At 55.5% G+C, this 13,316-nt stretch overlaps 1 protein-coding gene across 2 annotated transcripts; it reads right to left on the bottom strand.

The window, feature by feature from the left end:
- Window positions 1–2,996: 2,996 nt before the first annotated feature.
- Window positions 2,997–11,985, bottom strand: TMEM184A (transmembrane protein 184A). 2 transcript variants are annotated; one of them, XM_074840586.1, is made up of 9 exons: window positions 11,941–11,985; window positions 8,703–8,927; window positions 7,873–8,038; window positions 6,847–6,937; window positions 6,680–6,755; window positions 5,962–6,053; window positions 5,389–5,558; window positions 5,095–5,292; window positions 2,997–4,658 (listed from the first exon to the last, which is right to left on the bottom strand). In XM_074840586.1, exons 2-9 carry the CDS (start codon window positions 8,925–8,927, stop codon window positions 4,408–4,410), a joined length of 1,269 nt encoding a protein of 422 aa, XP_074696687.1. In that variant the 5' UTR covers window positions 11,941–11,985; the 3' UTR covers window positions 2,997–4,407. The 2 variants fall into 2 exon arrangements, with proteins under 2 accessions (XP_074696687.1, XP_074696686.1); XM_074840585.1 differs by lacking the exon at window positions 11,941–11,985 and adding an exon at window positions 10,389–11,327.
- Between the last annotated feature and the right edge of the window lie 1,331 nt (window positions 11,986–13,316).

Below are 13,316 nucleotides of genomic sequence, written 5' to 3'. Positions count from 1 at the left end.
CAGCGGAGTGTTTTCCTCCGTTTCCTTGCCTGCCTGCCCGGCGCAGCGCACAGCTGCCTGTCGGCTGCGGCGCTGCGGGTGAGCGATGTGTTTCTGGGAGGCAGGCTGGGCTAAGGCGAGCGCGGCGGCTGCTCGTGCTTTTGCAAGCATCTGACCCAGCCCAGGGTAGCCAGCTCGCCTGTCTCCCAGCCCTGCTGTGGTGCTGCCCTGGTGTATTTGGAACATGCCCAAGGGATAGCTCTTGTCCAAGCTGCTTGCCTGGTAGATCCCATGCTCAGACCATGTACATCTGTTATAACCCAGGCTGTGCCTTTGTGTGTAGTGGAGGGTATTTATGGCAGAACGAGTGGGGACAGATAGCTCAGCAGGCACCTGCCTGCAGTGGTGATGCTGAGAGCTCTTGGCTTGGAGACCCTGTGCTGTGAGATGGGTTGCAGTGCTGGAGGAAGACACTCCCTTCTCCTTTGGGTTGTGAAATATCCCTTCACTGCTTTCCTCAGCGACTGCTTGTGAATAAACTGCCTTAACTCTGTACATCAATATTCCACCTTTCAGTTTTTCCCTGTTGGGGCTCTAAAGAGGTGATACCTTGTGCCAGTGAGCTCTTAAGAGGCTGTGTTAGCTTTAATCCCCTATTCGGTTTTCTTTAAGGGACAGCCGAAGGAGGAAAACACTTGGCCTTGCCAGTTTGAGGCAATAGGTTGGAGGTAGACGGGTGCGTTGGCTGAAGTTGGAATTAGAGGTAGGGCAAAGTGGAGAGAAGCAGGGCTGAAAAGCCTTTGTGTGTCAGCAGGTAATGGATGGTCATTAGATGCCAGAGGTGGGGCCAGGCAGGCTTGGCTGAGCAGGGTCATGGATAAGCCTGGGGGGTGATTGCAGTCACTGTGCTGAGCAAGAAAATCATCAGCTGCTTCAGCTCCTGCCTGGAGAGATGGCAGCGAGGAGCCAGTGATGATGGAGAGGAGAAGAGAGGGAGGTGGGCCAGTTGTGTCTATTGGAGGGATAGAGGAGTGTTAGTTCAGGAGTAAAAGGGCATCAGGAAAGGGCCAGGTGGAGGTTCAGCAGTGAAAGGAAACTGAACCTTCACTGTGCTTAGGGGAGGAAAGTCCTACAGCTGGAGGGAGAAGAGTGTCTGTGGACGAATCCTGCTTTCTGATGCAGGTCTGGCAGCTGGCTGCCTGTCAGCAGATGGGCCCAGGGGCTCGCTGGTAGGTGCTAGCACCCAAAAAAAGTCTTTCTGCCTCCGACTGGGCACTGCGAGGCAAGGAGCTGTGCATGAGAGCACTGGCCCTGCTGCGGTGCTAGGGGCCACCTTCCCCTCCGCTTGCAGGAAGCGTGGTCAGCCCCAGCTCTCAGGAGTGCGATGGCAGGGTGTGCCCCACGAGGATGCGTCCCTGACACGACCAGGTTGTAAACCGGTGGGAGCCAAGCCCAAAAACCACCCGGAGAACCAATAGCCGCAGCTCAGCCTTGTCCTTGGGGAAAGCCTGAGGACAAGCGACAACTGGAAAACAAATCTGCCGACCACCCGAGCCTGCTGCTGGCAGCAAGAAAAGCCTGTTCCTCCCGAGCTGCCTGCTGGCGTGGCTCCAGGCACAGCCAGGCTCCTGTGTAGGTCACCCGTGTGCTCGCCGCCAGCTTTCCCCGCGTCCTTGCTGAAGAGGTGGAGGAGACGCGTTAGCAGAAGAGCACAGGACCGTGTCTGCTGGGGAACACGTTCAGCCTGCACTGTTGGTATTTCTGTTCCCCGTGGATGCGTTTTGACAGTGTAACGGTTTGAGGGCCGTGACAGCACTCAGCCCGAGCCGTGAGCTATTGCCTCTCCCGTCTCCAAGAAAAAGGACGACCAGGAGGCCAAGCTCGCGCCTGCTGGAGAGGGGAGCGTTGCCTGCTGTTGCACGGCACAGCAGCCAGCTGGTGTCCAGCCCAGCACGGCTCCTTCAGGCTGGTATCACACTGCTGACTTGGATAAGTCACAGCTGATTTTTTTTATCCCCCTCTTGTTTTGCTTGCAAGAAAGACCTGTTTTACATATAATACAGTAATCAGGGCTTGACATAAATAGGCAAATGTTATTGTCTGCAGTGGGAATTGCACCTGCTGGCAAGAGCAATGAATGCAGCCCATTATGCACCGGAGCCAATCATTTGTGCAATGAAATACAACTACGTTTCTTGCTGTGTTCTTGTGCAAGTCTTTATCGCAGCGGCTGCGAGCGCGCCGACAGATGTGCCATCATCACCTTTGCAGTCTGTCCTCGCCCTGGGAGCTGGAGCAGCCTCTGTTCCTGCAGCTGTGGCCGACCCTCTCCCAGAGGGATGGAGAAGACCAAAATGTTCAGCTGAGAGATGTCCCCGCTTCGGTGCTGGCTGCGTTACAAAGCCAAGCGACCTCATCCCTGAGCACCGAAGCTGCACTTTGCAGGCAGAAGGGTCCTGCTCTCAGAATGCACAGGACCCTGGATGGATGCCTGGATGCGCAGAGCGTATGGCTCTTATGGACTTCATTGCAGGAAAAGTGGCAGCAGTCTCATCGGCTGAGCAGGTATGAGCGTGGTGCTTCAGAGCAGAGGCACTTGCAAAGCTGGCTTAGCTATAGGCTGCTCGTGTGGAGTCCAGGCTTCCAGCACAACAAGAATTCTTGGATAATAATAAATAGAGATTGTCGTCTTGGTGCTGGAGTCTGTGCTTAGCTTGGCTAAAGCGGATCCAGCAGCTCTGAACTGCTGCATCTACAGCTTAGGTGAGGGTTGGAAGAGGTGCAGTGCAAGGATAGGAAGCGGGAAACACAGACACAGTCTTTGTGGAGTGAAAAAGATGAGCACAAATCCCGTAGGAATGCCAAAATGTGCAGGATGCTGCGTGTGCAGGTATTTCTGCTGGGCCAGCATCGAGGGGCAGGGAGGACCTTGAGCTTAAGAGCATCAGCATTAGAGCAGGAACAGGCAGATCGTGGGCTTTGCTTGCTGAGCTAAGTGAAAACACTTGCTCACTCCATGGTAGAAATTGCTGTTTATTAGAAAAAAATTCATAAATAAAATAATTTTGTGTTGTGATTTACATTTTTCAGCTTAATAACAAGGAAAAAAAACACCTGGTAGGAGTTGTAAAACAGCTCTAAGCCTTACCCATTGGTTTGTTTGCCACACGACTGCACATCTGAGGCTGCAGACTTGCCTTTGTCCTTTCACCACCCAGCTCCCACTCCCAAACAACAGCCCCGCCAGTACCTAAGTAAGTTCCCAGGGATCATCTGATTAACAAGGGAATAGAAATTGGACTAAAAATTTGGAAAAAACAACAACAGAGAGGAAGTTTAACAGAAGGATGTGCGCTCTCCATCACTGATGTGGGGAGAATCTCCCTGCAGTATCTTCCCCCACTGAGCAGCAGCAGCCCCCAGCACCTCTCCATCCGCCCACCATCACCCGGCCGGGCTCGGCTCCCACCGCCCTTCCCAGAGGTTGGGCAAAGCCCAGGGACGGTGAATAGCGAAGGGTTAGGAGGAACAGACAGTTCCCAGTAAGCGCATTCCTACCACCGCCAGTCACAGTCTGGTTCCCTAATAAAGACTCTGATAAGGAAGCTGGAATCCCTTTTAACTTCTGATCCGTTCAGAGATAAGCTGGTTTAGACATAAACAAGTGCTTCTGTCACAGGCCACTCTCAGAAACGCAGCTGCAAGACCATGTGTTAGCCCCGAGTGAGCCCCAAGTGAGGTTCCACCGCCACTCCTGGGGGAGTTACTCAGACAGCTGCATCCCCATCTGGAGGGAGAAGAGGATGACTTACTCTTCCTCCCTGTAAAGGTCTTCTGCACAACTCCGTAGGCTTTTCTGGGAGGAGAGGGGAGAAGATTTAAAAATAAGGAATGACGTCTTTGAACCGTTACCGGGTTTTCAGGTGAAGTGAAGTCACCTTCCTGGGCTGGTTTTCTCCACAGGGCCCTTCGAGATCATTTTTTACTCAAATTGGAGAAACTAGAGCAGAACTGTGCTGAGAAAAGCATTTCTCTCAGGCCTCAGCTTGGAGGTAAGAGGAGGGCGAGGGCGGCTGGTCCGTCCTGCAGCCCAGCTCCCTTCCCTGCCGGGCATCCCCCAGCGTGGGCACGGGGCTGGCATCAAGACACCAGCAGTGGGGACAAAGCCCAGACTGCACTGCAGAACTGCTTAGTCACAGGAGCAGACAGCCCAGTCCCTAACACCAGGAGAGATGGGGCAGCAGAAGCTGGCACTATTTGATTTAACCTTTCTCTAGGTTATTGCATCTTCCCTTTGAGAAACTGGCTTTTTGGGTAGAGTTCCTGGCTTCTCGGTGCTCCAGTTAGACCAGGTTGTCTCAGGCTTAAAGCAGCTCCCATCTACATGGGTTTAAACCTCTCCAGCATCACTGTCCCCTCTGACATGTCCTACAGCTCCTCATCTGACAGGATCAGCACTCTCTTCTCAATGTTTTTGCTCCTTCTGCCGCTCGGTCCCTCCACCTTGGAGGCCACGTGCCCGTTCTCTCCCGGCGCTTTGCGCTCTGCCTCCTGCATCGACTGCTGTGTGTACTGCTGGTATGCGGGTGAGAAGTTGTGGATCGCATCCTGCACGATGTCCTGGGGGCTTATGGTCTCCTTCAGCCCGCTCGAGATGCTCTGCATTGGGGCGAGGTTTGCTGAAAAACAGGGAGAGCAGGAGGGTGGTGGGACATCAGACGGTCAATGAGCCCAAGCGCTCCAAAACTGGAGTGACACTTTTCCTTAGAAATTCAAGATCAGGGGCTCATCGTGGGCTATGTCAGCTTGCAGTGGCGAGCACCAACGAGAAGAAAGGCAACCCCAGCTCCGTGTTTCAAAGAGGATGGAACCTCTCCAGCATCATGTGCTGTACTCCCATAATCCCCTAATTCTGCCCATGCACAACAAGGTCTCTTTTCTGATCCACTCACTGTGGCTTGTGGGTATCGTAAGGGAAGAGGGAGAAGGAATTCATGGAGCACAGGAGAAGGAAACTTCTCTGGTGGTTTTTAGCATCCCATTGGTAATGCTATAAGGGGGGTTTCCTCTTTCCTTATTCACTGATGAAGGAAGGGAGAAGAAAGGAAGAGTTACCTGTTGAGTTTTCTTTCTTTTCTCTGTACACCTGGCAGGTGAACGCGTAGCGCAGGGCAATGGAAGCAAAGAGCATCTCAATGCAGATGATGAAGTTCTGGTAGCCAGCAGCCACCGTCCCAGCTCCCACCTCCTTCCCATCGATGATCTGAACTTCAGGGATCACCCCACATTTCTCCAGGATTGCAAGCAGCGTCCCTGTGCAGGGGAAGGGAGAGGGATCAGCTCTGGTCCTGCGTCCCCAGGTCAGGTTGGGCGACAGGAGAAGCGCTGGGTGTCTGTGGTGGGACCCACCTTGCCAGAAGGAGAGGAAGATGACTGCCTTGATGGTGATGAACTTGAGGACCGGCTCAAACGGGCGCAGCAGGTCCATGGTGGCGAAGTAGAAGAGGAAGAGGGCGTAAAGCGCCAGGCTGACAGAGAAGTTGTAGATGATGGTGATGTAGAGGTAGCCACTTCGGACACTGCAGGGAGAGAGAGAGCTGCTGCCCTGGGCTGTGGGAAGCGAAGCAAGCGCAACTGGAGGCAAAGAAGTATGAAATGGGGAGGGGAGAAGTGCGTAGCTTTGCCGCGGGGCAGAGCACAGCCCAGCCGGGGAAGGTAGGGCAGGGGGAAAGGCGGGACAGGGGGCTGCTCTCAGATTTTCCTCTGTTGGTGGGACCTTTTTTATTATGGCCCACAGGAATTCAGTCCCTTTCTCAGTTGGGGGCAGTGAGTCTCTGTTCCCAGATGCTTTGAACAACTTGTGCTCTCGTTGCCTGCAGAGCAGCTCCCCAGGGAGGGCTGGCAGGACACCCTGTCCCTTGCGAGGGAGGAGGGACCTGTCCTATCCCCTTCACCCTCCCCAGCCCACCCCAGCACCCTCACTTGAAGTCCCCGTCGTGGTACTTCCCAAACGCCTGCAGGATGATGGTGACGATCGCCATGAGGGGTTTCACGATGCAAAACTGCAGCGTAGCCTGCACAGGGGAGAGACACGGTTCACCCCGGGCAGCAGGGACCTCCCACCACCCTCCCTGCAGCTGCTGCCACCCCCGGCCCCTCCATGTGAGCCAACCCCTCTGCTCCGGGGACAGAGACACAGAGGAGAGAGCAGTGCTCCATCACAGGAGCGACCAACACTGCGGGGTGAAATATGAACCAGCTCAAGGTCTGCAGACGGGAGGGAGCAGGGCTCCCAAAAGGCAGCTCCTGAAAAGCAGTGTAGCCACTCCGAGGGGGGGACCAGGTGGCTTGGGGACAGAATGGTGCCAGATTCAGCCTGCAGCGCAGCCCAGGAGAGTTAGAGAGCCGTCCAGGCTAACCTGGGACTGGACAGAGATGGCAATCTCAGCTCTGCAGTGGGAGGAGACCCTGACTCAGCAGTGAGTCAGAGGCAAGGACAGTGAGCGTGGCGCCCTGCTGCTGGCCAGGTGCCGGCGAGCTGGGTGAGCTGCCTCCCTCAGAGAAAAGAAAAAACCAAAAAGAGCATCTCAGGGGAGCGATGAAGCGGAGCCCTTTTGGCAGGGCAGCGGGGAAGGGACCTGCCGCCCGCAGAACCCTCATCGGAGGGGAGCGAAGCCAATGCACCCTGTCGGGTACCCACCTGCTTGCAGAAGCGCAGGAACCCGATGGAGTAGGACATACCCCGAAGGCAGCAGGTCCCATAAAAGCAGCTGGACCTGGAAGCAGAAGCCGAGGAGATGGCGTTGGGGCTGCTGGATGGGGAAAGCAGGTGAAGGGCTGAGGAACTCTTGGGACACTGGGACTTACGCAATGGGCTTCCCTCGGATCTCTGTCATGATGGTGCTCTCCCCTCCGAGGTACTCGAAGCACAGGCTCAGGAAGCTGTAAATCACGAAAGCTGGCAAGGCAAGGGCAGACACGATCAGCAGGGCTGATGCAGATCCGGGAGGGGGTTGTTACATTTCACATTCCTTCCTGCTTAGGTGTTTTCTCATCCACCCTGGCGCTGCATCAGGATTTGGGACACTGGTGGGTGGGAGCCCAGTGAGAGGAGCAGCAGGTCAAATCCATCTGACTTCCAAGCGGAGTCAGACACTCCACACCATGTGCACAGGGTGCGCTGCAATCGCAGCAGCTCCTCTGTGCACACGCGGTCTGTGTGTGCACGTGGCAGCAGTCGGATGTCCCAGCAGTGCCCATGGAGCCGGCCCCCACGCACACCCCGACCAGCCCAGGCAGGAGTGCAATGGCCAGGGACCATCTGCATGGCAGGACCTCAAAATTGCTAAGGGGTGGCACAAAGGGCTGGTGGTCAGCAAGGAACAGGTCCTGAACAGTTTTCTTAGACATCCCCATCACTTATTTTTCCTATACTCCAAACCTGAAGTAATACACATGCCCACACCCCTCTGTTCCCCAGGGGGAGAGCAACAGGGTGGAAGAGCAACCTCAACCCCGACGAGCTTCCCCTGCACCTCAAAACACCCCAACTTCCCAGTTTCTTAGGTACATCTACCTTCCACTTTAGAGAAGCTGCATTTCTACCCCAAAGGCAGCCAAAAAACCTCTTTCCCCAGGAGCATGACTCTGGGGTCTCTCTGGGCCTGCAGGCAGGCATTGGAAAGGCACCAGCTTGTGTGTGCCTGTGGGGCATCCCCTCTGTGCTGCCGATGGAGAAGGAAGGGGAAAACCTCTGCATGGAGGGAGAGTGGGAAGTGAAAGACATGGAGATTTGTCACTTTGTGCAATCCAGGACAGTCCAGAGACACAAATCAGCAAGATGAGAGCCCTGCTTTGCCATCAGCCTCCCTGCCAAGGAGAGGTTGCACTCACCTTCATAGCAGTCGCGCACTGAGTCGAAGTAGACGTAGTACTGGTGGCTGCCGAGGAGGAGGAGGCTGAGCCAGGAGTCAAAGGCATAGATAGGCACGATGAAGAGGATGCGGATGATGTAGCGCTGCTCCTTGGGGATGGTGTAATTCCTCAGGTGTGTGTAGATCTGCAAAGAGCCCAGCACGCAGAGCTGTGGCTACCACCAGTCAGGAGGGGAACCAGAGGTATCCTCAGCCCGCAGGACTGCAGGAAGCTCATCCTCTCCTCCCCGGGGGTGAGAGCACAGCTGGTGTTCCACCAACAGACATGTAAGACAGGCTCCATCCCAGTCCCCGGGACAATCCCTTCCATGAAAACACGTGGAAATCGGGTCCCTTCCCTGGGGCTGAGCAAGGAGCGTGCCCGCCTCTGTGCCAGCCCCTGTGCAGCCCTGTCCCAGTGCTCCGAGGCACCAGCTTGCTCCAGGGCTGCCTTCAGCAGCACAGATCCATGCAGCACCCAAAAATATGCCCACTGGCAATATGTTTCAAGGCAGCTGGTGATGTGCACCCCAAAGATGGGGGTACCAGATGAGAAACCCCGCTGGGTGTTGCCTCCGGGCAGTGCCAGTGCCCTGCAGCCTCTCCCGGCTCTGGCAGCCACCCGGGAAGTGTGTGGGCAAAGTCCACCCTCCTGAGCTGCCAGTACCAGGCTCCCAACAGTGGAGATATCCCCTTTGGGCAGCAACAGGAGGAAGTATTATCCGGAGCTGAGTAATTTGCAATGAACTTGGGGGCAATTGCCCTTGCGTCAACCCCCGCACTGAGCCCCATCTCCACTCCAGCCCGTACCTGGTGGAAGGTGACGATGAGTGCCGACCACACGAAGATGCCAGAGATGACCTGTGCCGTCGTCGTGGTCAGGAAAAGCCGCTGGCTGTCCTGGGAGTCGTTGTGGGCAGCTGTGAGCAGGGCAACGGCTGGGGATGGGGAGGCTGAGGCCAGCCTGGCCACTGGGCTGGGCCCCGGGGTGCCCAGCGCCGCAGGAGAGGGGAAGGCACGCGTGGCATTACTCATCTGCAAGGAGGGAGAGGCAAAGGGAGTGGCGCAGGAAGGCAGGACCAGGTAAGCTGGTGAAGGGGAAGGTCCCAGCAGATTTCCCAGCCCACACAGTGTGGACAAACCTCCTGTGAGGTTTATCTCCTCCCCAGGGTTCTTCCAGCTTGTCCCTCACCCAAACCAGCCTATTCACCATGGTTGGGTCTGCTTCTCCCAGCAGACAAAGGCAAACATCCTCCAAGAGAAGGCCCTCTTTTCTCTGAGGAGGTGTATGCAGTCCCTGTGTCCCCCAAAACACACGTTTCTCCTTACCAGCCTTGCTCCTTGTTTTCTCAGGGGTCACTATCCAGCTTGAAAGGGAAAGACCTGCCTACATTTGTGCCCCTGTGAGCTCACACTTGTGGCTCAGGACCCTTTTCCATCAGGAACCAGAGACTTAAGGGTTAAACCCATGATAATAATGAGACCCTTGCCAACAAGTTATCAGGACACTGATGTCCTCCTCCTTGGGAGCCCAGAAAACACCAGGATCCCTGTGGTGTCTCCCAAATTTGGCTCCTTTCATCATGCACAACCTGCTGGGGGCAAACCCTGAGGCTGCCCAGGAAGCCAGTGGTTTGGCATCACCCAGGTTGTTTGGCCACCCTCAGCCACTTCGGGATGGTGGAGGTCTCAGTGTGCTGGCAGTGCCAACCCTGAGACCTGAAGGGCAGCCAGTGGTCCCTCCTGCACCCAAATTAAGCACAACAGAGCAAGCCTGCCATGCTGCAGGCAGAGCTGCTGCCCTTTGGGGATGCTGAAGTGCTCCAGCATCTCCCTGGCAGGTCTGTCCTCCTCGAAGCCAGTCGCCCCAAGGCACCGAGCATTCCTGGTGCAGAGGGTGTCCGGGGTGTCCGGGCACTGTGTACCCTGCAGCTCCAGACAACAACGACCAACCTAGTAATACGCTCTTATTTATAGGGCAGCTTCATATCTCAAGGCCAGCAGATACATAAACAGCCATGTTTGGCCTCTCTTTCTGTTAATCTGTGGAAAGCTGCTTTTTCCCCAAGTATAACAATAGCTGTTTTAAAAAAGAAACAACAACAACCTGTGAGCAGAGCTCTAACAATGTAGATGCTTCTCGGTGCGTTGTTAATAAACAAAGATTTTAGCTGCTGGGTAACTATCGCCTGGGGGTAAAACTGTAAGCATGAACTGGTGAGAGGCAAGAAAATATCTGCCACAGATAAGAGTGGTAGGGAATGACCTCGGTCCAATTAAACACAGAAAACAAACTAAAGCAAGAGCTCACCCTACAGCTTCCTCTCCTGCCCTCTCCCCGAACCCCAACCTCACAGGAGAGGAAACTCAGCTGGTGTCAAATCAACAGCCCTAAAAATACCTTTCCCTCGCTCCGCCTGGCAGGAACTGCCTGTAAGTGGAGATGCCCAGGGCGGCAGCGTGCTGGCGAGGTCCCAGGAGCTCACCCCAGTGTACCTGCGCCCGCCAGCGGGGAAGCGGAGCCAGAGATGGCTGGAGGGAGAGCGGGGCCGATAGTGTTACGGAGGCAGCGGGGAGCTGGCTTTTTCCTCCCTGCGACCGTCCCGCAGCCCTGCCCCTGCCAGCAGGAAGAAGGATCCTGGGGAGAGCCAGGGAGGGATCTGGTCTTTGGACAGAACGTGATGACACCAGAGCTGCCTTGTAAACATTAACAGGAGGACGGAGATAGCTCGCGGCACGGGAAGGGAGGCGAGATCCCGGCTGTGCCCTGTTCCCCATCACTCCTCGCTCTTTTGGGGGGCTGCCCTGCTGCTGGCTGGGGCCATATGGCTGGATTTGGCCATGCTTTCCCTCTGCCAGAGCATCACGATAGGGAAGGACACGATCCAGCTTGCTTCCCAGGACATGACAGAGAGCTGTGCTCATCGCTAGACCTAATTATTCTGTTTTCCACGCAGTGCTGTGCCACGGATGCTTGGGCCAAGACATCCCAACTCCTATTAGCTTTCCCAGCCATCGCGGTACGAGCACGGTGGCACCAGCAGCCGGTCCTGGCAGGCTCCCCTACATTGTCACACTCTGAACGCGGCGGAGCAAGTCATTAAAAACAAAAGCCTCGGTGCCGCTTGGAGACAGGGCTCCCAGCTCCAGAGGTAATTAGATCCCGGCTCTGCAAGGTAGCCGGGCAATTCAATGCAGTTAGAGGGCCATTTGCTTCCAAAACAAAGGCAGTGAGGAGGCACAGAGAACAGTATTAGCTGCAAAACTCAGCTCCTAGACGGGACTGCGCCAGTGCCACATCCAGTCTGGCTGTTTTCAGACACCTTGCAGGTACCTGCCGCGCAGTGTCTACCTGTTACGCTCACTCCCTGGGATATTAGAGATGCTAAGTGAGCTCTGAGCAGGGGATAAACTGAGCCGTGAAACCTGTGCTCAGCCAGGCTGCCTGCAAATGGGGCTTTTCACTTTGCTAGGGATTCCCCTCTGCCCGCAAACTGCCACAGCCTGGAATCCCAGCTCACATCCCTCCCAGTGTCCCGAAGCACCCGGGACAAATCCCCACCTCGGCAGCAGCCCTTGTGGGACTGGGCCAGTCAGAAAGGAAAGGCGAGCCCCCGCAGCCCCCCACTAGTGCCTCTGGGGTGCTGGCTGTGCGCCCCAGTAAGGGGGGAGAGATCCTTGACCCCCATCCCGGGGAGGGGAGCATCCAGGCCCAGCCCCACCAGCGCAGGAGACATGCCTTTCCTCCTGACTGCTTTCGGATAAAGCCAGGGCACAGGGGTTTTTCACCAGCCCAGCCTCTCCATACCACCCACAGGTCGCCCAGGAGGAAGGACCTATAGCACATAGCTATAAGTTAGGGCAGGGCAGCACCAAGCCCTCCTTAAAGCCCGTCCGGAGGAGTGGGTGACGCACGCACAGGGCTCTTGCAGCAGGCTCTGCCCTCCCAGCAGCTCCCACGGGTCCTCAGGACCGACGGCTGGGACAACCTCTGCTCAGTGTGGGGGTGCCCCACATTGCTGCACAACCCCCCCAGGGCCCCACTCACCCTGCGGGGCTCCTCCGGGAGTGGGTCTGGCTGCCGTACACCTGCCTCCGCATCCCCTGCGCCCTCCTCCACCTGCACCCGTGGGAGACTCCTCCTCCGGGCACCCTCCCAGCCCTTGCCCGCCCGCTGGCAGCGGGCCCTGCCAGCGCCCCGCTCAGCCTCGCTGCACCCCGGGCCCCGCGGGAGCTGGAGCAGCAGGTCGGGCTTTGCCTCCTTGCGGGAAAAACTCCCCAACTTACCTTTCCAGTCCGCCGCGCTCGGCACCCACGCCCGGAAAGCAAACAGATGGAAAGCCACGGTGCAGCCCAACACTGCTGCTCCCAGCTCGGTGCACGTCCTGCGGCTGGGGTGAGAGCTCTGCCTGGGCGGCAAAGGCAGATTTTCTTCAATTAGGAATGAATCCTTACCTGGAGGATAGCGGTGACTAAAAGGCAGGCGGCTGGTGGCACTGGCAGGCTTGTGCCTGGTTTTTGGGGCAGGCCGTCCCCCCGGTTTACTGCAGAGCAGAGAGGAGCAAAGTTGAAGGACCAGTTGCTCGTGGTCTAATTTATTGCCCGTGGAGAGGCAGCGAGGTAAGTCTGTCCTGGCTCTGAGCATCAAATCGGAGACATCTTCACATCCTTTCTTTACCCGTCACCCTGTGCAGACCTGGTGGCACACAGATCCAGGAAATAAAGCTGGTTAACTTGTGGTCAGCTTTTAGATAGTTACACTCAGGTCTTCAGGGCATAGCTGTGGTACGCCACCGTATCACTGTGATGGAAGATGTGATTTACATTCAATTTGCTAATTACTTTATGGTTTCCACAAGTTGCTGGAGCTACGGACACCATGAGATCACCAAGATTTGGGAAATACACTGAATTTTGTGTCAGGAAAGAATCCCTACTAGCAAACCAGAACTGACATTAACAAATTCCACACGCCTCTCTCAGCCTTCCTAGACAAAAAAAAGTAAAGTGTAAATGAGGGAAAATTTGGAGTTCTGACAGATGCAAATCTTTGAGTCTTGGAAGCAGAGTTTGGAAAATTATTTTTAGATTAAATTTCTTGTCAAGGCTGCAGTGTTTGAAGGTACTTTTTAAAAAAGTTTCATTTCTCATAATCCCTTAAATACTGTAAATAGCCCTTCAGAGAAAAGAGTCCTTTGGAAATCCATTTTCTGCTTTTAGGGGATTTTTTTAGCAATAAAAATGACCCAGCAGCTGGATCTACATGGGGCAGGCACAGGCTCTGTGCTGATTCTGCTGTACCAACAGGTCTCAGCACAAGTCTTCCCTGCCCAGAATCCAAGACCTGGCCTCTGTCTGCTCTCACAAGTTCATAAGTGACAAAAGTGTGCAACAGCTCACTTAAAAATTTACTACTTTGTGTTA

The sequence above is a fragment of the Strix aluco genome, chromosome 15 (assembly GCF_031877795.1).
Source record: "Strix aluco isolate bStrAlu1 chromosome 15, bStrAlu1.hap1, whole genome shotgun sequence".
NCBI lineage: Eukaryota > Metazoa > Chordata > Aves > Strigiformes > Strigidae > Strix > Strix aluco.
The sequence above is the reverse complement of the archived record's forward strand: the minus strand, read 5'-3'. Positions and strand labels throughout refer to the sequence as shown.

What these genes read in the sequence shown, in the direction of transcription:
- TMEM184A (XM_074840585.1), bottom strand. Translation starts at nt 10,817, where the DNA reads ATGAGCACAGCTCTCTGTCATGTCCTGGGAAGCAAGCTGGATCGTGTC. An exon ending in TCATCGTCACCTTCCACCAG is followed by an intron (nt 8,039 to 8,702) that starts GTACGGGCTGGA and finishes GGCTCTTTGCAG; the next exon opens with ATCTACACACACCTGAGGAA. An exon ending in TACCACGACGGGGACTTCAA is followed by an intron (nt 5,559 to 5,961) that starts GTGAGGGTGCTG and finishes CTCTCCCTGCAG; the next exon opens with TGTCCGAAGTGGCTACCTCT.